Source organism: Onychostoma macrolepis, chromosome 19 (assembly GCF_012432095.1).
Source record: "Onychostoma macrolepis isolate SWU-2019 chromosome 19, ASM1243209v1, whole genome shotgun sequence".
NCBI classification, from domain to species: Eukaryota; Metazoa; Chordata; class Actinopteri; order Cypriniformes; family Cyprinidae; genus Onychostoma; species Onychostoma macrolepis.
Window position 1 is genome coordinate 29,464,994 of NC_081173.1, and position 25,834 is coordinate 29,490,827.

General features: G+C 38.4%; 1 protein-coding gene and 1 long non-coding RNA gene across 2 annotated transcripts in view; one reads left to right on the forward strand and one right to left on the reverse strand.

Annotated features, from left to right (window-relative positions):
* LOC131526367 (NACHT, LRR and PYD domains-containing protein 12-like) overlaps positions 1 to 25,834 on the reverse strand; it is an 88,393-nt gene that overhangs the window by 15,138 nt on the left and 47,421 nt on the right. Inside the window, 2 exon segments of the mRNA XM_058754642.1 lie at positions 12,237 to 12,410; positions 19,918 to 20,091. Of these exon segments, the coding sequence (XP_058610625.1) occupies positions 12,237 to 12,410; positions 19,918 to 20,091 (348 nt within the window).
* Positions 24,079 to 25,603, forward strand: LOC131526375 (uncharacterized). The gene is made up of 3 exons (XR_009267439.1): positions 24,079 to 24,143; positions 24,896 to 25,265; positions 25,347 to 25,603. It is a non-coding gene; the product is annotated as an uncharacterized LOC131526375 (long non-coding RNA).

Genomic DNA, 25,834 nt, shown 5'->3' on the forward strand with positions numbered 1-25,834 from the left:
GCACTTAGACACTCCGATTTTTTTTATTTTTATTCCCAACAATTAAACAGTTGCCCACAGAAAAAAAACAGCACCCCCACTTCCCGCGCCTCTGTTACCGTCTGAAAAAAAAAGGCGAATGTCCGCCGGTTCGTCCGGTCCTGCTTCTTTGTTTTAGCTCCTACCTTCATTTCATTTAAGCACCAGTTACAGTCGGACTGAGCGGTTTTTTCAAACGATACTGCAAGCCGGCGTTTACGGGCTCAAACAAGTGTACAATCGAGGGGGGGTGGTCACACAGTTTTGTTTCCCTTGTTTTTCCTAAATTGAAAGTAAATCGTAAATAACAGATCCACTAGGCTACAACCAGGGTTCATTAAAGGAGGGCATACCATATGTCACATATTACAATATAATAGGCCTATTATTGGGGGGGACAGATTGGTATTTTTCCAATTTTAGGGGGGACACGTCCCCCCCAAAGTATATGGTGGTTACGCCCATGCTATGATATGATTCTGTAGCCACAGACTCAAGCATGCTTTGTACAATAAAAGGATGTACTTTGTACTATAAAAAGTGATATTTTATATCTGAGAAACTAATTATTATTGTTTAGCCATCAAAATTATTGTTAAGCCATCAAAATCACGTAGCCTGTCTCTCAGAAGAGGAGTCAGAAACGACAGCACCTTTTTCGCTGTGGGGGGAGAGAAAATCCCTCTCCTCTCTGAGCAACCCATCCAAAGCCTGGGGAGGCAGTACACGGCAGAACTTACGGATAAGCAGATGGGGAGAACTGTGATGAAACAGCTTTCAGAAGGCCTGGTAAAGATCGATCAAAGCCAACTCCCAGGGAAGTATAAGATCTGGTGCTACCAATTTACGCTCTACAGGAGGGTGATGTGGCCACTGAAAATGAGTGAGATCCCCTCATCCACCGCAAGTAAGATGGATGGAAAAGCCAATGCATTCATCCGAAAGTGGTTGGGGCTGCCACGGTGCCTCTCTGAAACGGGCCTCTTCGGAAGGAACACCCTCCAGCTGCCGCTCCAATCCATCAGTTTGGGATACAAACAGGAAAAGACCAGACTTGTTCTTGAGTTGAGAGAGTCCGCGGACCAGGCTGTAAGGAACGCAAACCCTAAGGTTCTGACAGGCCGGAAGTGGAATGCCCAAATTGAGGTTGACCAAGCCGTCAGTCGTTTGCAACATCAAGAGATTGTCGGCAGAGTCCAGAAAGGAAGAGCAGGGCTAGGGTGGGGAGAAGCACCACTCTTCTGGTCCAAGGCTAACAACAAAGAGAGGAAGGAGATGGTGGTGGCGGAGGTGACAAGAATGGAGGAAGAGCGCTACAGGATCAAGGCAGTGTCGCAGGGCCGACAGGGAAGTTGGACAACCTGGGAGGGAGTAGTCAACCGAAACATCACCTGGTCAGACCTGTGGAAGATTCCGCAGGCAAGGCTCAGCTTCCTCATTCGCTCAACCTACGATATGCTTCCCTGTCCTCGGAACCTTCACCAGTGGTTCGGGAGTGAGGAAGGCTGTACACTCTGCAATACCCCTAATGCAAGCCTACAGCACATCTTGTCAGGCTGTAAGATCGCGCTCTCCCAGGGACGCTATAGATGGCGCCACGACCAGGTTCTTAGAAAGCTAGCCGAGGTACTAGAGGGCAGCAAAGGGGCAACAAAGGGGTACCATCAGCAGAGAACCATAACTATATCAGCTTTGTTACGGAAGGCGGGGGGAGAAGAAACATCAGACCAAGGGAAATACCTAGGCCGTTTTCCCCTGACCAGGAGTGGAACATGAGAGTTGACCTTGACAGGCAGCTCCGTTTCCCGGTCGAGATCACTACTACATCTCTCCGCCCTGACATAGTGGTGTGGTCCATCAAGGCAAAATCCGTGCTGCTCATTGAGCTCACAATACCAGCGGAGGGGGGGATGGAGGCCGCCCACGAACGCAAGAAGGCTAAGTACTTAGAGCTGGCTGCTGAGTGCTGGGAGGCTGGCTGGAAGACCACCATCCATCCAGTGGAGGTTGGATGCAGAGGTTACGTGGGGCTGTCAACCACACGCCTGCTGAGGGAGGTAGGAGTGACCGGAGGGAGTCTAAAGAAGGCAACCAAAGAGCTAGCGGAAGAGGCAGAGAAGGGGAGCTTTTGGCTCTGGCTGAGGAGGAAAGACAAGAGCTGGGGAAAGAACAACTAACCCCGACAACAGCCACAGAGGTTAACATCCATCGGCTGCAGGGGGTGACAGGGAGACGTCCCTGTCACTGTTCCGCCACCAGGAGACGTTCCAGGATTAAAGGAGCGAAACGTTGGTGAATGGTGGTTCCTGGCTGATGACCCTGTTGCTGACCCATGGGCACCGGAGGAGGTGCGACTGGCAGTGATGCTTAGCAGGTGTTCCATCTACCTGTACATTCCAATGTTTAGCACGCTATTAAAATCTATTTGTGAACAGAGTATTAATAATAAACATGGTCTAAACATTCTTAGAGGCGTAGCATTCATCATGTTGTCATTTGGGAAAACCCCAACTAACTGTTAGTAAATCTGTTCAAGTTTATGTCACAATAAAACGTTAACTAATGCAAAAAAGAAACATTACTTACTCATCAGATTGATCTCCTCTGCTGGATGAAATCGTGTTCTTCTTTCGAGGGAAATCCTTCCTTTACTCAGCGCAAGCAGTAACAGTAGCCGCAATGAGGATCTCTTCTTTGTTTGTGTTGGGAGTTTGCACGTGCGCACGTCCCACGCGGCTATTTACATATGAACAGTGCGAGGGCGGGATCTCATTAGAGATAATGAGTCAGACGGGACAGACTGAACATCGTGTTGGTTTCATACTGATTACTCTATCACAGAATGTTTGTTTTCGATAAGACTTGCTTCATTTCAAAGTAGACACTTCAAGCTTCCTATAGATATAACTCTCATGTCTCTGTGTGAAGTATTTGCTGAGTTACAGTTCATTTTCAGACCCCAACAGCAATTAAAGTAAAGAAAAAATGTGAGAACTACAAATGTAATTCATAAAGAGATTATAACATACACATAAACATTGTCATGTTTATTTTTAACTCAGGAAACTTACACAACCTGTAGATATTAAAGATGCAATAGTAGAATAAAATGTGTAAACTACAAATGTGATTTATAGAGGCAGTAAAACATTCACATAAACATCATTACAGGATAAACAGTCCTAATCATTCAGCATCAATAAGAAGACACTGTTAAAGACACTGTTGCTGTCCGTTTTGATCCCGTCTGTTCTTTAACCACAGGCAGCAGATTCTGAAGAACTTCATCTTTTTCATCATATTTTGTGCTCCAATAAACTGATTTGGAGAAAAGAAAATAACATCCATCTTCTGTTCTGATATCAGCAATACATAGACCACAGCTGACCAATGTGAAGAGGAGAGTTTTTTTTTTATTTTTTATTTGTCGCAAGAGGTGGCTGGTAACCAAACTTGTGCTGATATTCAGACCAAACAGCACAATTGTGAATCTGATAGAACAGTTCAATAACATATTTAAAATACAATATTGCCACTTTCTCTGTTTTTACTCCACCAATGAAAATAGTTTCAAAGCCACAACTAAATTATCCTCTGAGCAACTGTTTTTTGCTCCGGAAAGAATCAGCATTTTTTTTTTTTAATGAATCTCATTAAAATCTGTTTCTTTGTTGTAAGGCACTCAGCATGTTTAATGACCTCAACCTTACCAACCTGAGGGCATATGACTCTATGTCCCAGCACATGACTGAGGTAGCAGGTCTCCATTTTGGCGATGGTGCGCTTGTCTACATGAATGGTAAGTCCAGCAGCCTTTGGCCTGGATAATACTTCCTTGAGATGCTGCAAATGGTTCTGCCAAGTCTTACTATTGATGATAATGTCATCCAAGTATGCAGTGGTAAAGTTCCTCAGTGCCCCGGAGGATCTGATCAATCATCCTCTGAAAGAAGGCAGGGGCTCCATGAAGCCCAAAAGGAAGGACCCGGAAATGATAGTGTCCAAATGGAGTTTTGCAAGCTGTAAGTTTTGCAAGCTGTCTGGGCCAGTGTTCATTTCCAGAATAATTTTCGTCAACGACATTTTTTTCACTGACGACAACAAGACGATAATGAACGAAAACTCTTTTTGAATGACAAAAATTATGACGTAAATCTATTTCCATTTACGTCAACGAATAAATACAAGACGAAAATGTTAGGGAGGGATGATTTGGGAAGAGATTCATTCAGAACGAATCCGCTGCATGGGAGGTTAGATGCGAACCTATGAACTGGCGGGACGTAAGCTAAAATACACTTGCTGCACGGCGCATAAAACTTTAAAAAATTTCAGTATGTGGGAGTAAGAGAAGAGCAAGCATATGGATAAATCTGACGACGCAAGAGAGAACTCAATTCGGTCCAGTTTTCTGAACGCAGACACTGAAGCATACACACACAGAAAGCGTGTCTCACAGTGCGTGAGTACTCTTTCACGTCGCATGAAAGGAGAAATACACACAAAATGATGTCAAAATGTCCGTTTTGACGAGTATTCATGTAAACACAGTTGATTACGTCTTAAATGAACGTAAACAGTAGGGAGAACATGCATCAGTACATTGCATCCGTGCATTCGGTTTTAAAGGGATAGCAGCCTAATTTAGTCACTATTGTTCGAGTCATTGATGTTAATCAAGCAACAAAAGAAATACAGAAAATCACTCACTGCTCTTGACTGAATCACTTTAGTAGCCCTAAAGATGAATCTAAATGTATTTATAGAAATAAATATGCCTGCTTGAAAGAATGAAGAATATGGCAAACAAGTTGTTATAAAGAATGCATAATTAGCCTATTGTGTATTTCTTACATAATAGCCATTGGTATTTCATTAAAAAGAAGACCATGTTCTTGTTCTTTATGAGAAATGGTTTTATTTAATTTTAACAAAGGCATGGTGTGTGTCACCACAGTACACCATGATAAAACCTTAATATCAAACCTATATAATGAGTTTGGAAATTTTAGTGAAATGCTTAATAAATGCACTGTAACTAAACCCATTAGATTTTAGCTGACTAAATTTTCTGTAGATTTAGTCAACTAAAATCTTATGATATTTAGTCAACTAAAACGAGACTAAAACTAAAAACAATTCAGATGACTAAAATATGACTAAAACTAAATGGCATTTTAGTCAAAAGACTATGACTAAAACTAAATCAAAATTTGCTGTCAAAATTAACACTGGTCTGGACTTAAGGGCACTAGCCTTTGCATAGATTAGAGGTCACCAAACTCTGTACTGGAGTGTCTTGCAGAGTTTAGCTCCAACCCTAATCAAACACAACTGAACCAGCTAATCAAGGTCTTTCTAGGTATACTTGAAACTTCCAGGCAGGTATGTTGAGGCAAGTTGGAGCTAAACTCTGCAGGACACTGGCCTTCCAGGACCTAGTTTGGTGGCCCCTGGCATAGATCAAGGGTTGTGAGGAATTTTGCGCTACCAAGTTTTTCTATCAACTCATCCACTATGGGCATGGAGTAAGGATTAAATTTACTCACTGAGTTGAGTTTCTGGAATTCTAGGCAGAAGCTGGGTTATTCATCTTTTTTAGGCCCAAGCATGATGGGGTTATTCTACTCCTTGGATGATGGCTTTATAACGTCCAGTTTCTGCATAATCTCCAACTGTTGCATCATGACGGGCAGAAGTCTTTTTGAAACTCCATAAACTGGCTGACAAATACTCTGACTGTTCTGAGCTGTCAATTAAATTTGCAACCCATTTTCTGCATCTCTCCTGCCTGTATTCCTTGGACAGCCCTGCCTCACCCACACTTTCCTCTGTGAAAAATGACATTTCATGAATCAGAATGAGCTTTATTCACCAAGTGTGTGCAAACACACAAGGAATTTGTTGTTGTTATAGGAGTTCTTGATAAATACAGGTGCATCTCAATCAGTGTTGGGTAAGTTACTTTCAAAAAGTAATTAATTACAGTTACTAATTACATCATCAATATTGTATTTAAATTACTTTACTGATTACACTGTCTGAAAAGTAACTTAGTTACTCAATAAGTAACTTAATTATTCAAATCGCTAATTAGGCTACATCTTAAAATCCCTATAAACCTTAATAGAAATTAAACTGTTTATTCTTTCAATTTGAGTCAAACATAGAATAGTTTAGCCTTTTAGCTTTAACACAACTTTAATACTAAAACATTTTTATAAAACCTTCTTTGGTTAACAAATATAAATACTCTGCAAAATATCTGAATAACAAAAAAGCTTAAAAGTTAAACAATACATTTCAGTTTGGTAAGATGTTCAGGAAAAGCCCAACTAGTAAAATCCATACAGGTTTATGTAAAAATAACACGAACTAATTACCAACTAATTATTCTTAATTATTCAACTAATGTAGGTAAGAATAAATTACAGAAATGATCTTCTCTGCTGAATAAAGCCGTGTCAGATCGCGCTGTTCTTATGAGGTAAATTCCTCATAGCAGGTCTTCTTTCAAAAATGATGAAAATTAGATGAATCTTGATTTTTAATTTTTTTTTATCTATCTAGGTGTGGGCGTTTGCGTTGGGTGAGTGACCGTGTATACACGCACGCACACAATGCATATTTTTCAATTAAAGACAGCTTATGGATTTATATGGGCTGCTTTTGGTGCTTGACACCTGCTGCTTTTGGTGCTTGACACCTTTTTATTGGTCATTTTTGTGTTTCAAGAATAAGGTTAAGAATTATGCTATTAATTAGCCTACTTAAATATAAAATGTTTTTCTCTATTTAACAGTATTACAATAGTGAAAGACGTCTGACCACGTCTCTTGCGCGGCGGGATGTTGGACTCATGAAAAATAATCACTTTGTTTGTATTCACCAAAACTGATTTACTGAAGTCAAAACACGGATGGAATTCGCGATAGTGCGACTAGAGCTCTGCACGGGCCTCAAATTTAGGCCCTGGCCTGGCCCGTGTCCGACAGCTTATCAGAATTACCGACCCGAGCCCGTCTTTTTCCCCTTCTCTCAAAACAGCTTATACTACTGTTTCGGCTATTAAAATAGTTCAGTTTTGTATGTAATGGCAAAATTATTATATTTCGTTTCGTTTTTTTTATTTATTTTTTTTAATTAAGTTAATTTAGAAAAACGTTTGGAGTATTTTTATTCGTTAAATATAAGTTTTATATAATGTATAACGACCAAGCGGCATACAGTGAGCTGATCATAGCCTATGTTTGTTCATCACGACTTGCCTAAAATAAAATCTATAGATATACTAAAACAGTTCAAGCATATAACAAGGTTTAAACGTTAAACCTGCGCTAATGTGCGCTAAACTATATCCAAGTTTGTGCGGAGAGTGGAAGCTAAAGTGCGCTCTGCAGGACATGGAGGCACCAGGGCAATCACTTGCATTTTTTTTTTCAGTGGAAACAACTTAAAATAGCCTACGCCGTCATTTTTTATTTTTTTTCTGATAAAGGTAAGAGTAATACATAATTCGGAACTGTAAAGGGTCTACTTTTATTTGTGTGCACTCACAATACCAACAAAACGTTGTGCTTTTATTAAACAAAGAAAACAAACATGATGCGCTTTCTGCCGTCTCGTCTTGAACAGGAGCGCTTCACAAAAACAAACCAAAGCTGAGCGAATACATGCCTCACAGACATGATAAATATATACACCCAACACTGATCTCAATAAATTAGAATGTCGTGGAAAAGTTCATTTATTTCAGTAATTCAGCTCAAATTGTGAAACTCGTGTATTAAATAAATTAAATGCACACAGACTGAAGTAGTTTAAGTCTTTGGTTCTTTTAATTGTGATGATTTCGGCTGACATTTAACAAAAACCCACCAATTCACTATCTCAGCAAATTAAAATATGGTGACATGCCAATCAGATAATCAACTCAAAACACCTGCAAAGGTTTCCTGAGCCTTCAAAATGGTCTCTCAGTTTGGTTCACTAGGCTACACAAGCATGGGGAAGACTGCTGATCTGACAGCTGTCCAGAAGACAATCATTGCCACCCTTCACAAGGAGGGTAAGCCACAAACATTCATTGCCAAAGAAGCTGGTTGTTCACAGAGTGCTGTATCCAAGCATGTTAACAGAAAGTTGAGTGGAAGGAAAAAGTGTGGAAGAAAAAGATGCACAACCAACCGAGAGAACCGCAGCCTTATGAGGATTGTCAAGCAAAATCGATTCAAGAATTTGGGTGAACTTCACAAGGAATGGACTGAGGCTGGGGTCAAGGCATCAAGAGCCACCACACACAGACGTGTCAAGGGATTTGGCTACAGTTGTCGTATTCCTTTTGTTAAGCCACTCCTGAACCACAGACAACGTCAGAGGCGTCTTACCTGGGCTAAGGAGAAGAAGAACTGGACTGTTGCCCAGTGGTCCAAAGTCCTCTTTTCAGATGAGAGCAAGTTTTGCATTTCATTTGGAAACCAAGGTCCTAGAGTCTGAAGGAAGGGTGGAGAAGCTCATAGCCCAAGTTGCTTGAAGTCCAGTGTTAAGTTTCCATAGCCTGTGATGATTTGGGGTGCAATGTCATCTGCTGGTGTTGGTCCATTGTGTTTTTTGAAAACCAAAGTCACTGCACCCGTTTACCAAGAAATTTTGGGGCACTACATGCTTCCTTCTGCTGACCAGCTTTTTTCAAGCAGGATTTGGCACCTGCCCACACTGCCAAAAGCACCAAAAGTTGGTTAAATGACCATGGTGTTGGTGTGCTTGACTGTCCAGCAAACTCACCAGACCTGAACCCCATAGAGAATCTATGGGGTATTGTCAAGAGGAAAATGAGAATCAAGAGACCAAAAAATGCAGATTAGCTGAAGGCCACTGTCAAAGAAACCTGGGCTTCCATACCACCTCAGCAGTGCCACAAACTGATCACCTCCATGCCACGCCGAATTGAGGCTTTTATTTTTTTTATTGGTTTTATGAAGTATTCTAATTTGTTGAGATACTGAATTGGTGGGTTTTTGTTAAATATAAGCCAAAATCATCACAATTAAAAAAACCAAAGACTTAAACTACTTCAGTCTGTGTGCATTTAATTTATTTAATACACGAGTTTCACAATTTGAGTTGAATTACTGAAATAAATGAACTTTTCCACGACATTCTAATTTATTGAGATGCACCTGTATATATATGATACAAGAACAGAAAAACCATTTAAATAAGACTAAGAAAAAAATAAAAATAAAATAATAATAATAATGTGGTATACATCTGGAACGGAAGATTTACGTACAGATTTTTGCATTATGTACTGTATATACTGTATAAACATATCCATATGTATTTACATAATACTTGAGAGAGGCAACAATTAGTTATTAAGAAATGAATTACAAAAAAATAGGTGGTAATTTCTGTGTTAGCGGTTTAAGCTGGAGATGGCATGGGGGGAAAAAACTGTTTTATGCCTAGATGTTCTAGTGCAAAGAGTTCTGTAACGTCTGCAGGAGTGCAAACAGGTTGTAGCCGGGGTGAAATGGGTCTCTGATGATGTTACTTGCCTGTTTCTTTAATCTGGAGTTGTACAAGTCCTGAAGGTTGGGTAGTTGCACACCAATTATCCTTTCAGCTGTCCTAAAAGGCTGTTTCAGATTTGCTGGCTGACCCAAACCAGACAGTTATAGAAGTGCACAGAACCGACTCAATAACAGCTGAGTAAGACTGTGTCATCTGTGCCTGTGAACTTTTTCAGTTGACGAAAGAAGTACAGCCTCTGCTGGGTCTTTTTCACAATGGAGTCAATGTGATTGACCCCCTTTAGGTCCTGTGAGATGGTAATGTAATAACTGTTTAAATCATACTAGAAGCCGGAGGGCGCCCTTGTGCAGAAACTACACATATCCATAGCAGAAGTAATACTACTGACAACGCTCCAGGAAATCCCTAATATGGACAAAGGTATCCAGTTATTGCTGAATAAAATGCACAATGGAGATAGAGAAATTTTAATGAAACTTGAAGACAATAAACATACGATTGCACAAAGTATATGGTTTATCTGTGTTCTTCAAGCAATCTTGGGTATTTTTTATAAGGAAAGTATATTTATAATGCAATGCTAATCGGCATAGCCTTTATCACTGTATATGTGACCCTGGACCACAAAAGTGTCTTAAGTGAACGTTAAGATATCGCCCATCCCTAGTTTAGATCCCACTCCTGACATCAACTGTTTGGATCGCACTGGCGTTTGGAGGCCAGAAGTGACAAGTGAAACTGCAGATTAAGGTTCAAGGGTGAATTATTTGTGCCATTTATTTCTTTTTCTCCTTTTTCATAAAGCGTGTTCGTCTCGGGCACACAGATTTGGGGTGGCTGTCTCCACAGTAACTACAAGCATGAATGCTCAGGCTGCAAGCTTGAGCCAGGTTTAGGAGCTTGGAGAGAGACAGTTTTTGGGCACAGATTGGGCGTGTGAGTGTGAGAGCCACAGATCGAGCAGGAGAGAGCTTGATGGCCAGTAAAGTGTCTGCTGATGAGTGTTAAGTCGACTACAGACCAGTCCAGTTTCTGATTGAAACGCTGAATAAACATGGCAGCTTTTGCGGAGAAGGATTTATGATATTCATAAAAGAGAGTTCCTCCATAAGTGAGAGCCAAGTCAGCGATAATAGCTAAATACGTGTCTAGCTCGGCTCTACGAGACGGAAAAACTTTGCATATAACATCTCTGAATACTCCAAATGCTACGATAAATTCGGCCAGAGTCAAAGTTTTTGAAAGTCGGGGGTCATTGTCTTTAAGCATAACGGACACATCGGGATATTGCTTTTAAACAGAACCTCCAATATTTTAGGCAGAGGCCAGTCGCTAATGCCGGTAGAGCAAGAGGATTTACTTGCCAAACGAGTGCTCCGACGGACAGAAACATTGTTCTCATTTAGAATAACTTCCCCTGTTTGGCTTTGATGTTGTTGGGATTCATCGATTGATTCAATCCACGGATCTTCGTCATTGGCGGCAGAAGACATGATAAACAGCTGGGTGAGTAATGTCAAAAACAAGCGTGATTTCATGGTACGGTAACATACAGTGAGGTTCTTGCAGGCAGCGTTCGAAGGAAGCAGCAAAGCAAGCAGACAGAAGCAGTGTTTAAGTAAGGCGCCCTGTTTGAGATTTGCCAATTGAGAGCTTGAGTTGGATCAGCTGATAGGGGCCGGGTTTGATTTCTCCCATCAGCTAATAGCAGAGCTTGACTACTAGGCCTGCCTGAACTAACGCAGAATGCTTAATTACATTTATTCAGACTGATTTTTTGTGCACTGTACAAACTCCTCCTCAATTTCACGTCCGCCTTCCGCAATGTCGCTCCGCACTGTCACACACAGAAATGTGTCAACAACTAGACTTTATTGTTATTATCGCAGGACGACTAATTCTTATCGGTGTACTGGTATTTTTACCAGTACATCGCAAACAATAAGATATCGCCCATCCCTAGTTTAGATCCCACTCCTGACATCAACTGTTTGGATCGCACTGGCGTTTGGAGGCCAGAAGTGACAAGTGAAACTGCAGATTAAGGTTCAAGGGTGAATTATTTGTGCCACATGGTCAAAGGTCCACAATAATAGTGCAAAAGAAACAATAAAACTGTACAATATTTACAATGTCCTTTAGCGAAAATAAAATCACCTATATCAACTGATCTGATTTGCATGTATCACTAATTACACATACTACCCACCACACTGAACTGGGTTAGCTCTAGACATTTTATAGATGTCACACACAACATGGACGTGTAAATGGCACGAATACACCATATAAATGAACCGGGATTTTAACTTTGTAACAGTTTGGTAAATGACTCAAAACGGGTAAGTGTATTTGCAACATAAACTTAACTATTCTTAATAAATTATATGAATCAGATGAGCATGAGTATGTGGTTATTTCTATTAATAACGAGGAGATACAAGATTATATTTACAGCTGAAAACTGCTGTTAACTTGTATTGATACACACATTAAGCACATAAACCACATAACTACACATAGACTCAATATAGAAGACGTAATGCATAACAAGACTTAGTCCATGTATAGTCACAGGCTCACACTGTGACACTATCTATGTGGACAAAACTGTTGTACCTCAAATTAGTTGATGTGTGCTTATGGAAAGGAGGATGTTGAGACATTTTATACAAACTTACCTCAGTATTTTCAGTTCACAAAGAGGATCCTGCAGTAGATCAGAAAGCTGCTTTACTCCAAAACCTCCCATTTCATTTCCAGAGAGATCCAAGTGTCTCAGGTGTGAGGGGTTTGATCTCAGAGCTGAAGCCAGAGCAGCACAACCTTCATCTGCGACACCACAATGATTCAACCTGTAGAGAACAATGACACTCTCCCAGTCAGCAAACAAATTTGGCCCAGATTTGGCATGCATCTGGCACGGCTGGCATTCATCCGGCACTGGCATACAGCATGTGGGCCCGGGTTTGGCAGAGATGGTACCGGGTTTAAGACGGCACACAAGACATGGGCCAGATGTCAAATGCAGTATTTGGCCCAGATGTCAAATATAGATATGTGGGCCACATAAGTATTGCCGATCTTGACCCACATTTAAAATCCATTTCAAATATTTTTGACTAAAATCTCAATGTTTTCCCATACAGAAAGGTAATATATTCACAAATATGTGAAACACTGTTAAATATATTGAAATACATTTTGAAAATATATTTTTAAAATGCATAACATAAAGCTCAAGATAGTTTTGTAAATGTTTTGCTGATACTTTGTCAATAGATAAATGGAAGTCACTATAAGCTAATTAATTTAACCTAAAGGTTGCCCGGTTGCATAAAGCACCTTAAGTTTTCCCCTTAAGTATGACACTTAAGGCGTGATTTCCCCTTATCTAAGGGAATGACTTGAGGGTGTTGCATACAATCCCTTAAACCATTCCCTTACTTAAGGGAAACCGTTAAGTATTTCACAACAGCGACCCAGGTTTTGCGTTAAAAAAAATCTACTTTTGCCATGGACACGTTATTTGTTAATGCAGATAAGTGTGTTTTCACAGAAACATAACATTTTCAGGGACTAATGTGAATAAATCTATATTTAAATGCAAAGGGACAAGACAGTCATTTTATTCGTATCCAAAACGAGGTGATGTGAACATTATGAAGCACTAAACACTCCTATGCAGTGTATGTTTCATTCATACAAGAAGCCGGAGGGCGCTGTTGAGCTGAAAGTCCATTCCGGTGTTCTGTCGATTTGTTCTACCCTGTCAGATTTTGCTACCTCCCATTAAAACAGTAGGTAGTACAATTCGACAACAAAAAATGCTACCTGTCAAATTATGATTTATTAATGTCTACACCTACCACAACCCTAAACCTACCCTTACAGTAATGCAAATACAGTAATTATGTGTTATATTCGCAGTTGTGGCTAGAAGGGATACAGCTACCGGAAACAAAAAATAAATATTTTTTTCTACCTATTAGATTGTGTTTTATTAATGTCTACACCTACCCCAACCCTAAACCTACCCATACAGTAATGCAGATAAATTAAATATTGTTGTTCAGCTTGAGAAAAAAGACGCAATATTGATTTTGCAGTAAGCCTGGTAGGAAAATCTGACTGGTAGGATAAAATGTCAGGACACCGGACACATAGAAGTATCTTATGATGGAATACAGCAGCGGTCGCTGGCTGCAGCTTAAGCTAAAAGCAGAAATGTAAACACACGATTGCGAAAATATATTTTGTATGTGTGTTTTTCAAGTCATCTCCCAGGTAATATGTAGGAAAATACAGGAATAAAATATTATAGAATATATGTGATCTCGCATGACGCACTCACGTTTGAGCTATTAGTTGTATGTAATTTGATTAATGTGAATAAATGCCTAAATCTGTTATAAAGCGGCCGATTGTGTCTTGTAGAAGACTTTAGGATTGAATCTGCTCGCTGTGTAACACTTAAGGTGACATTTTCCATACCTTACGTTATACTTATGAAAATGACAGTTAAGGGGCTTTATGCAACACTTAATGGGCTTTAAGGGACACTTAAGAGAAATTCTAAGGGATTATGACGTTTCACCTAAAGAAACCCTTAAGTGTCATTTAAGGTATATTTTATGCAACGCCCTTAATAGTAAGGGAAACTTAAGGGCGATCTTAAGGGAAAATTACACTTAAGGTGCTTTATGCAACCGGGCCCTGTATGGAATTAGATTTGTGCCAAATAAAATGAATGTAATTTTTCAAGAAACGTATGAAAATATCAAGTGAAACTGAATAAAATGTCTTTGAAACTAAAAAATAAATAAATTACAGGCAAAATCTTTGACCTCGTTTTTAATATACTGCATGTTTTGCAACTGTTTTCTCATCTTTCATTCGTTGATCTGTACTTACAAATGCACTTCCAGAGTTTTCATTTACGATTCTGAAGTTTTCATTTACGCTTCTGAAGTTTTCGTTCGCCATTCTGGCACAAAGCTCTCGTGGGGGCAGGGTTAACAGTGGTGTGTTCTCATTGGCTACTGAGTTTTTGATTGACAGCTTCTTGACCTGGAAGTGAAGGCGTCAGTATCGTTGCGCCTGTGTGGATGTGAGCGTCTGTTAGCGGTTTCCTATTTCATTTTAATGATATAAAGTTAGGAGTTTTATTTTTGAATTCAATCTTTATTTATCTGTTGCTACTACTCTGTCAACATAAGCTTTTAGGAGCACGAGAAAACGCGAGAGAAAAAGGTCATATTGAGGTTTCATTATTAAAGTACTGTAATACTGGAAATATTGTATAATGTCCAGTGTTCTCTTATGATGTTTGTTTATTGCTCTTGATTCTTTTGCATTATAGGGTCTGATTAGGTTGAGCTGTTACATTTGAAATACAATACTATACTGTGATATTCAGACGTCAATAAAGTCTCACTCCAACCAGGCAATCAAGCTTATTTTATTACATATCCCACACAATGTTCTTGCTGCCAATTGTTTTTATCATGCTGATCATTTTGTTTAGTTATTTTATTTAGTTTACATCATCATCTAACATTTAAAGTTTGAAATACATTTTAACAATCATCAACTCAAGTGTGACTTTTATAAACCAGTTGAATGAATGTAAATGAAAATATGAATTAATTCAAATAAATTGACATTCTTTATTGTCACTATAGCATATAAACAAGTATCAAAGTGAAAGTCTTGGATGCAATTATGTTGTGACAGGAAAGACCAGAATCCACAAAACACTAACTGCATAGTATAAATAATGCACAGTAGTATTATAATTTACATTACCACACAAAATGCACAAGAACATAACATACATAATGTTTAAAATTCATATGTTTTAAACACTGCAATGATCCTTTCAACAGTTCCTGTTACAGTATAAGTTACAAAACAGTGAATGAGTATGTAATGTACTGGAGTGCAATATCAGTCTTTACAGGGATAGTCCACCCCAAAAAAAGAAAATTCTTTCATTCACATAACACAAGTGAACTGTAACCCTTGCACATTTGACAGTTGAGTGGAAGCTATTATTAATAGTCAAAAGTTTATATTATTAATGTTTTTCTTATCTATTGTTTCACTTCAAAAGATACCGATTTAAAAACTAAGGTCAGATGGATTACGGTCATGGTCGCTGTGTGAGGTTTTTAAAGCATCTTTAGGACTCACAGAGATTAATTATTTACCTAAAAATCTTAACTTGTGTTTACCTGTCCAGTGAGCATGAGGGTGAGTAAAATTAAAAAAAATATATTTTTTTATTTTTGAACTATCCCCTTAACAATCATATGCTGTTGGTATGCCAATTCAAGATCAGCATAGACTAATAAGAATAAAGTGCAACCTCTTGTGTACTTGTGAACAGTGTTTGTTTTATCTAGAGCTCCAAAGAAGTAAAAATATTTGCATAATATCAGGTGTCTGAAGATCAAGATCCCAGTCATTCAAAGGTGACGTGTCTGAACACCATAAGATTCTTGTCTGATGAGGGCAGTGGATCTCTGGTACCATCACTACATCCTCTGGGTCAGCATCAGAAGTTTATGAAAAAGTTGCTCCGCTCTCTGGAAACAGAGAAAGGACATGTATCATAGTCTAACAATACAAACTGCTTTGAACTCCCATGGCACATTTCAAACTTAAAATATTTCAAACAAATAAATACACAATATAATTATTTAATATATATTATTATTAACTTGGTACTAAAATACCTCAAAGTTACATACCATTAATCATCTGTAATACCGCTGTGTAACCATTAGATGGCTCTGTATAGGCCTAAATAATCATGACTGTGTATACCCTAGTTGCTGGAAACCCTGTTGTTTTCAGTCATAATTATTTGCATGTATTAGGTTTTGCATTTGGATATATATTTAGGCATTATTTGTCAAAGTTTGTTTGTTTTCCCCCCAAAATGTTCATCTGAAGTGACTATTTTTTCATTAACAGAAAAAGCATGGTAAAAAGGCTTACATTGCTAAAGCTGACAGCGCAGTGATTGACCGCGTGCTTGTAAAATAGCATTGGTTATTGTCAGATAGAGTAAATTTAGTACTGTATACTCTATGTGCTGGGGGAAAATATGAACCAATCGAAGCAAATATGATCTAATTGAAGACTGTAACTGTGTATAGATAACCAGGTCCTGTGATTGGACTAAATCAAGACAACTTACCGTGAATATCCTGATAACGACGATGATTGATGATCATGATGATTATATCATTCATCTGTGCTATTCCTAAGAAATCATCTCATCAATGCAGTGTAGCAGCAGAAAAATACTGATAAAATAATAATAAAAAATCTTTATATATCATTTTATATCATTAAAATGAAATAGGAAACCGCTAACAGACGCTCACATCCACACAGGTGCAACGATACTGATGCCTTCACTTCCAGGTCAAGAAGCTGTCAATCAAAAACTCAGTTGCCAATGAGAACACACCGCTTTTAACCCCGCCCCCACGAGATGTTTGTGCCAGAATGGCGAACGAAAACTTCAGAAGCGTAAATGAAAACTCTGGAAGTGCATTTGTAAGTACAGATCAACGAATGAAAGATGAGAAAACAGTTGCAAAACCTGCAGTGCATTGAAAACGAGGTCAAAGATTTTGCCTGTAATTTATTTATTTTTTAGTTTCAAAGACATTTTATTCAGTTTCACTTGATATTTTCATACGTTTCTTGAAAAATTACATTCATTTTATTTGGCACAAATCTAATTCCATAGCCCTGCACTGTGGGGTCAATCAGTGATGTCACTTACATGAACTAATGAGCTGAAACTATTTCAAACACGTTTTGAACTTTCATTGCAAACAAATATTGATAAATTGTACTGTGATTTCAGAAGCATCAGAAACAAATACCTAAACAGGGAAAGTTACAAGAAAATCTGTAATGAGAGCTGCTGACAGAGATACAGGAAACACAGGTGATCTGAGAAATCTTATAAAATTCCATGCTGATGGCTGTGCTGCAGAGCTGGAGCGGAGCAGATCTCCTGTCTAAGAACATCTCCAAAGCGCCATGAACCATCTGACTAGTAAGTAAAACCTCAAACATTCAAAAGTTTGTCAAATATTCAAAACAATATATCAAATAAATATCAAATATTTCCCAGACAGCAAGCATGGTCGGCCCAGATCCGGCCCACATCTGGCCTGCATGGATTTCACACGGGCCAGATGTGGGCCGGATCTGGGCCAACACTATGTTGCTGTCTGGGTTCCTGTACGTCCTACAAGGCCATCTTGTTTAATTCTGCTCTGAGGACACTTCATACACAACAACCTACAGAGGGGTCAATCATAATTAAAAAAAAGACACAGATGATAATAAAAATGTTCTTTGAAATTAAAATTAATAACGGTAAGACAGAACCAGTACTGTGAACGCACCTCACTTCAAACTGTAATGGTCTGTATGTATATTATTTTCTAAACTTTAAATGTAGTGAAATTTTTGTTCAAGCAGACTTTGTTGCTTGTGGAAACCTCACGCGAGCCTGAAAGATACTTAAAACTTAAAATATTATTTGCACTCTTGAAGACTGTTCACCACAGACTAAATTTCAGTCCAGCAGAATTTTCTGCACACTTCACCACTGAGGCCAAAATGTGAATGTAGAAGCCTCACACTACATTGTTTGAATTGTATTTCAGGGCAGTTCTTGAAGACAGATAACCTGGACAGAAGTCAGTTCAAGATCCAGCCTCCACACCAGACTTCTCACTCACAAGGATTGCTGTCTACTAGATATTATGTGTACTCTTCAGACTTAGGTTGAATATTGAATATTGCACTTGAATATTGCAAAAATAGAGAAACTACCTTATTTAAGAATTTTGTGTTAATTGCGTGAACATTAAACAAATATATATTTATTTTACTGTTTTTTGTTTTGTTTTCCAAAGCACCTAAAAGCCAATTCACCCTGCCATACTCCAACAGTGTGAACACACTGACCAAGCAAAACAAATAAGCATGTTTTTTTTTATAGTTTTTGTGAAAGTGTGAACTGACCATAATGCTGTATGTTAGGTGTGAGATTCATTCAACTTGGTTTGCTGATTAAACATGATTAAATATTTGTTCAGAATATTGTCGTTGTTGTGACTATTCATCTGGGAGGGGTGTGTATCAAGTGGCTTGGTTATGGTTTTGTTGAGGCTGACATGTGGAACCCATCTGGTCCAGCGTATAGGACCAGAATAGGGCCAGCTATGGTCATACAGGACCTCAGATCCCACATAGCAATTTTTCTCTGGCCCAGCTCCGGCCCACACAATCACATACCGCAATGACTTACGGTCCTAGTGTGGCCCTTGTCTGGAATCCAGACCTGGTACACACTAGGACCGTAAGTCATTGCGGTATGTGATTGTGTGGGGCAGAGCTGGGCCAGAGAAAAATTGCTATGTGGGCTTTAGGGTGAATCCCATTTCTCTGTCTTACCCCTTCCCCTACGTCTTACCCCTAGCCCTTGTCCCTCGAAACCGAGTGGTAAGCGCTAGGGGTGAAAACATACCACTATGAAATGAGACACCACTTGGTTACGGTTACGTCATCATACACCGTCGCTAGCTGGCTGCTACGTCACCAGAGCCGACAAGTGTTGATCACAAACTTTGGATTTTACAAACTTGTTAAAACTGTAGACATGCATGGAGTCCATTCAAGGCTAGTCTGCGGGACTGTTGTGCAAATCAGCAATGTAACGTTAGCGTCGCAAACTAGCGATTTTTTAAAAACGTTTCAATTAAGAACATGGTTGCAAATATATATGTACAGGACTGTCTAGAGCACAAAACAAGACTGTCGTAATTTTTAAATAAATTATTTAAGCCGAAAATACTTGATTGTTGCCGGTTGCACAGTGTGTTCTGGGTACCCCTTGGTTTCAAGTAAGCTCGTGAAAATGCTTGGTTTTAAGGGGTATCTACCCTTCCCTTAGCCCTACCCTCGATCAAAACGAGAATTGGGATAGCCCTTACTCTCACGTGAACGCGCAAAACTAAGGGGAAGGGGTAAGGGGAAGGGGTAAGACAGAGAAATGGGATTCACCCTTAGTCTCTCAGTTCAGGATCTACAGTTCAGATAAACAGGAACTTCGCAATCAGAGAGAGACAGTCTAAGATTCAGACCAGCTTCTACATTGTGCTTGAGGAGGTTCATTTCATTATCATGATGTAAGGATCTTTTGTTTTACTCCAAAATCATCAACACATCTGTATAAAATGAAAACATTAGTCATAACTTCACATCGTCGATATATTGTTGTAATGATATAAAGCTTGTTTTTGTACTTTTATACACTCTTACGTCAGTTTCTCCAGTCTACAATGAACATCTTTTAGTCCAGCAGAAAGCAGATTAATTCCTGTGTTTCCTATGCTATTATAGTTCAGATCCAGTTCTCTCAGGTGTGAGGGGTTTGATCTCAGAGCTGAATCCAGAGCAGCACAACCTTCATCTGTGACTCCACAATCCCTCAACCTGTAGAGAACAATGACACACTTCACACTCTCAATTCTGGTGTAAAATATATATGATACATATGAATTTATTATTTTGTTGGTTTGGTAGGAAAGAACAAGCTAAAATCATAAATGTGATTATTTTGTCAGTGTAGTGATTGTTGTCAGTGTAACTTACTGAACTGATCTGGATTCTTTAACCACAGGCAGCAGCTTCTGAAGAACTTCATCTGCTGCATTTTGTGCTCCAATAAACTGATTTAGATCAAAAACATCCATATTCTGCTCTGATGTCAGCAACACATAAACCAGAGCTGAGCACTGTGAAGAGGAGAGTTTGGTTTCTCCTATTCCTTTAAATTTCATGTAATCTAGGATCTCTTGCATCAGTGAATCATCACCCAGTTCATCCAGACAGTGGAACAGAATAATGGATCTCTCTGGAGAGTGATTCCTCCTGATCTTCTGCTTGATGAACTGAACTGTTTCCTCTTTGTTGTAGGAGCAGCTTCCTGTCTGTGTCAGTAGTTCTCGTAAGAGAATCTGATTGGACTTCAATGATAGACCCAGAAGGAAATGCAGGAAAAGGTCCAGTTGTCCATTCTTGCTTTTTTAGTTTCCCCAGTTTGAGAATCATGTCTTCATCTTTGACTTTCTTCTCATAGTCCTTCTCATGTTTGATGTTGGTCTGAAAGATCAGGAAGTGTGTGTACATTTGAGTGAGAGTCTTGGTAATCTCTCCACTCTCTGCTTCACTCAACATCTTCTCCAGAACAGTGGCTGAGATCCAGCAGAACACAGGGATGTGGCACATGATGTAGAGGCTCCTTGATGACTTCAGGTGTGTGATGATTGTATCGGCCAGACTCTGATCACTGATTCTCTTCCTGAAGTATTCCTCCTTCTGTAGATCATTGAAGCCTCGTACCTCTGTCACTCGATGGACACACTCAGAGGGAATGAGATCAGCTGCTACTGGTCTGGAGGTGATCCAGATGAGAGCAGAGGGAAGCAGATTACCCACAATCAGGTTCATCAGCAGCACGTCCACTGAAGCTGATTCACTTACATCACACAACCTCACATTTCTCTGAAAATCCAGACACAGACGACACTCATCCAGACCATCAAAGATGAACAACACTTTATATTCATCTGTGGATATTTCCATTTCTTTGGTTTCAGGAAAAAAGACATGAAGAAGATCTGAAAGACTGAGTGTTTTGTTCTTCATCAAGTTGATTTCTCTGAAAGGAAATGGAAATATGAGATGGACATCCTGATTCTCTTTTCCTTCAGCCCAGTCCACAATGAACTTCTGCACAGAGACTGTTTTTCCAATGCCAGCGACTCCCTTTGTCAGCACAGTTCTGATGGCTTTGTCTTGTCCAGATAAATCTCTAAAGATGTCATTGCATTTGATTGGTATGTCCTCTGTTGCTGCTCTCCTGGATTGTGTCTCAATCTGTCTCACCTCATGTTCATTACTGATCTCTCCACTTTCACTCTCTGTGATGTAGAGCTCTGTGTAGATCTCATTCAGGAGTGTTGGGTTTCCCTGCTTTGCTGTTCCTTCATACAGACACTCAAACTTATTCAGCAGATTTGTTTTGAATTTGCTTTGGACCCGTTGAGGGCCATGACTGAAAGATTAAAATAACAGTTTACAACATATATTAAAGAAGTTAAAGTGGTAGTGAAATAAATTAAGCTTGTAAATCAGATATTTAAGCAAAATCACACATGCAACAATGCTGCTAATTATGGCACAGCTGTTATTTGAACCTTTACACAATTGAGAATATGAATTTAGGTGAGTCTGTGTAGATAGAAATATTGTACCTCAGATTAGCTGATGTATGTTTTACCTGCATCCTGGAGAAAAATCTCCACTGCTGAATGTTCATGTGTCCTCCATGATTCATTCAGTCTTTCTGAAGCTGCACAGGTACTTCTGATGAGGCACATAAAACAGTATTTTAAATGCATTTTTTAAGTTTATTTGAATGTTGTGTTTATGAGGACAAAAGAATCAGTTTTTAAATGGGCGCTTTACAGGAATCTGTTTATGCCTAATCTGCTTAGAATAGTTATTTATAGGTGACAGAACAATACCCCCCAAAAAAAGTAATGTGAAGAAATATAAAAATAATGCTAGTCTTTCCATTTGCCATTTCTTTACCCTCTTTTTTTCACTAAATATGTTTTTGATAAACACTTATTGCAACATTAGAGACGTTTACAGAACACGACTGCCTGTCTGTCCAACAAAGGTCTGTTAAGATCAAGTTGTTTCATTAATTACTTCATGTTAAAGTTAGCCTAGTATTTTATAGTTTACACCAAGTCACTCTATTCACCTCACCTGACTCACTTTTCATGGTTTCCCATTAAGTAGATTCCGTAAACACGAGAGTGAAAAAAAGCCACGCTGAATCTCAGAACAAACAAAAACAAAACAGATCCCATTTCAAGAGAAATATCCAGCACATATCTTATAGCTCATACTCAGTTTGTTCACGAGGGTGACTGTACCTCACTAGTTTTGATCAGTAATTTATTTAAACATATAAATGTCAAAATTGTATAATTCTGTGTAGCAAAGAATAATAATAATAAGACTTTATAGGCATTTTAAGTGCAGGAATATTAATTATGCAGCAAGATCATCTTTTAGATTGAGAAATCAGTAGCAGACAGTATTTGCTCTTTTTGTGGCAAAACAATTACATTTTAATAATAAAGTTACAATTAGAAATACCGTAACCCTACATTTATGATATTTAATATTTACAATATTTATTTCATTTCAGTAGCACTAGATTGTATTTTCAACATGAAACAAGATTCTCATTGCACAGTTATTTGAGGGAGCAATTATTAAAGTTATTAGGCAATAATGTGACATTTTTAATGTATTAAATCCACGTTTTCCACTGTTGGAAGGTCAAACTACGCAAAAGTTTTAGTGAAACTACCCCCATTGGAACTGATAATATGAGCTGTTATTCACATGATTCATGTAATTAATTAATTAATTAATTAATTTGTAATTAATTAATCCATTTGAGTAGACAAAAATCATTTTTTCCATTTAGCATTTTCAACATAACAGGAGGTTTTAGGTCCATATGTGGATTCATCATTTAGTGTCAAAGCAAGTCAGATCCTGCTTCTATAGGTAACATAGGCTGAAACTCAAGTATTTTTTGTTTGTTTCTTAATTAAATAGAAAATAGCTTATCTAACATATGTAACATTTATCACAAAAAAAGAAGAAAATAGGATTTGTAATTAATATGAATACATTCCGTTATGTGTGTGTGACTGTGTTAATGATGTTAAAAAGCACTAACTCAAAAAGCTCAGTTGTCAAAGTTATAAACACTTAAAAGTACTGAACAAAATCCACAATAAAAATCCAACTGTAAACACATAAAAGACACTCCAGTTGGAAAGCCAAGGAGAAAAGATGAGCTTTTTAAAAGAATTTAAAAAATTGACAGAGAAGGTGCCAATCTGATCTCTACAGGCAGGTTATTCCATAACCGTTGCCTTATACCACAGAGAAAGCTCGTTCACTTCTAATTCAGTCTAGAGTGAGGGACTACTGTATATAATGGTCTGATCACTCCATCTTAGACTTCTAGGGGAAAATAAGGATGCAGCAAATCTTCTAAATAGTTGGGAGCTGTACACAAAATAAGATAATTTAAAATCAATTCTAAATTGGATAGGCAGCCAATGAAGAGCCCTCAGAAAAGTAGTGATGTGATTGGGGCTAATTTTTATTTTTAAATATCTGTCCGTGAATTAAGATTCAATCCACTAAAGTACCGTACCTGTGATACCCAAATCAACCTCTTGAGGTTTGTCATTGCAGTGGATGTGAACATTATGAAGCTGCAGACTCGGAGCCTGCTGCATCCACAGTCCCGCACCTAGAGTCCCGCATTTTCAGACCCCTCGTTTTTCGAGACAGCGCCTCCTATCAAATTGGATCGGAAAAACATTTGTGTATTTCAGTACACCCTCTCAATGATCTGTGACATCGACTTCGATTTCCAAGAGGTAAGTTAATAAAAGGAAATTTATGTTTATTTTATTTACTTTAAGTTTATTTGGTAAAAGTAGAAAACAGTATGACCTTTAACTGGGCATTTATTTCAGGTTGACATGCCCATGATTAGAAAATGGTGGTGCCTTATGCTAATGGAACGATTTCAAATTGACGGGTATGTCAAAAAGTATTGTACATTTTGGTAAAATATTATTCAGAGGTCCCATATATGAGTTCAATTTGTCATATTACTTTTGAATATTTTTTCAATACAACATTTTATTTAGCATGAGTAACAAAACACCCTTAATAACTCTCTTAAGCGACAATTTCTTTTTTCCTATAATTTTTATTTATTATTTTTGCAAGCTATGGGCAGGTTTGCCTTCTGGACAGACGAGGCAAAATGCTTATTAGAGGCAAAAACTCAACCTCTGTATAGGCTAAAAGAAGCAGAAGCACCACACAAGATGTCCCACAGCACGTCCAAGCAGTCCAAGATCGGACAAGAACTGAAGAAGCACTGGTGGACTGCATTGTGACTTCAAAGGGAACAGAGCAGCATTTAGTGGTACTCAAATGGTCATTTTTCACCATTTAAAGATTAGCATTCCTAAATGACTCACCCAGGGCTGTGATCATTGTCAACTTCAACATTGTCAATTGATTATCCAGTATGCTCTTTAGCTATATTTTTAATGGTTATGCCAATTATTCATTGATGGCTTGTGTATATATAAACAACACTTTTGTTTGCCCGCAGGATGTTCTCAATGGGAAACCATCAAAGTGGTTCCCCTAAAGCCACATGTGCCAGTCTACATGGACAGTGAGCAGCAGTGTGCCATTCTTTTTGAACACCTCAAAGCTCTGCTACACAATTGTAAAACTCAACTGAACTTCACAAATGAAGTGGAGTTCATTTGTAGTTTTCTTTTTCCTGAGGTAGGCCTGCACATGTTTGTCTATTGGATTGTTTCTATTATTGCCATATATGAAATGTTTTATACATTAATTAATTAATGTATTTATTTATATGGACAGGCCATCATTCATGGCCTATGTGAGCTGCAGGCATTATCCTGGCAGGAGGCTGAGGAGGTGTTCCTTCGTGGCCCTACTTATCACCCTAGGTATGCTTGTAATTTGCATTTGCAAAAAAATGTTTATTATTACACAGTATTTTTGACAATGGCATTCATCTTTTATTTTAGTGAAGTTGAGGAATTTGACCGGGTGATTGCAAAAAGAATGAGAAAAGAAGCAACATTTGGCTACCAGAAAGTAATTATTTTACCTTATGCATTTACATTACATTTTACATTTATTCATTTAGCAGACGCTTTTATCCAAAGCGACTTATAAATGAGGAGGTTTTTTGAATGCAATTGAAGACGAAAATAAAGTCACTAACACAATTCTTTCTTCCTTTTTTCTTTGCTTTCTCCTGTTTACAGCAAGATGACAGTGATTAAGGCGATCGTTAAATAAAATACAGAATTGTTTATTATTGGTGTTTTGTCTATTATTTGAGTTTTGCTTCACATTCAAAATATCAAAAAACAGGTTTTGTAATGTTAGCATGGTATAATGTTAATTAGACCATTATATGTTGAACTGAAAGAAAAAATGGAATTTGAAACATTGTACAAAAACAAACATTGTAGCAATATAATATCACATAATATTTTTCAGAAGATAG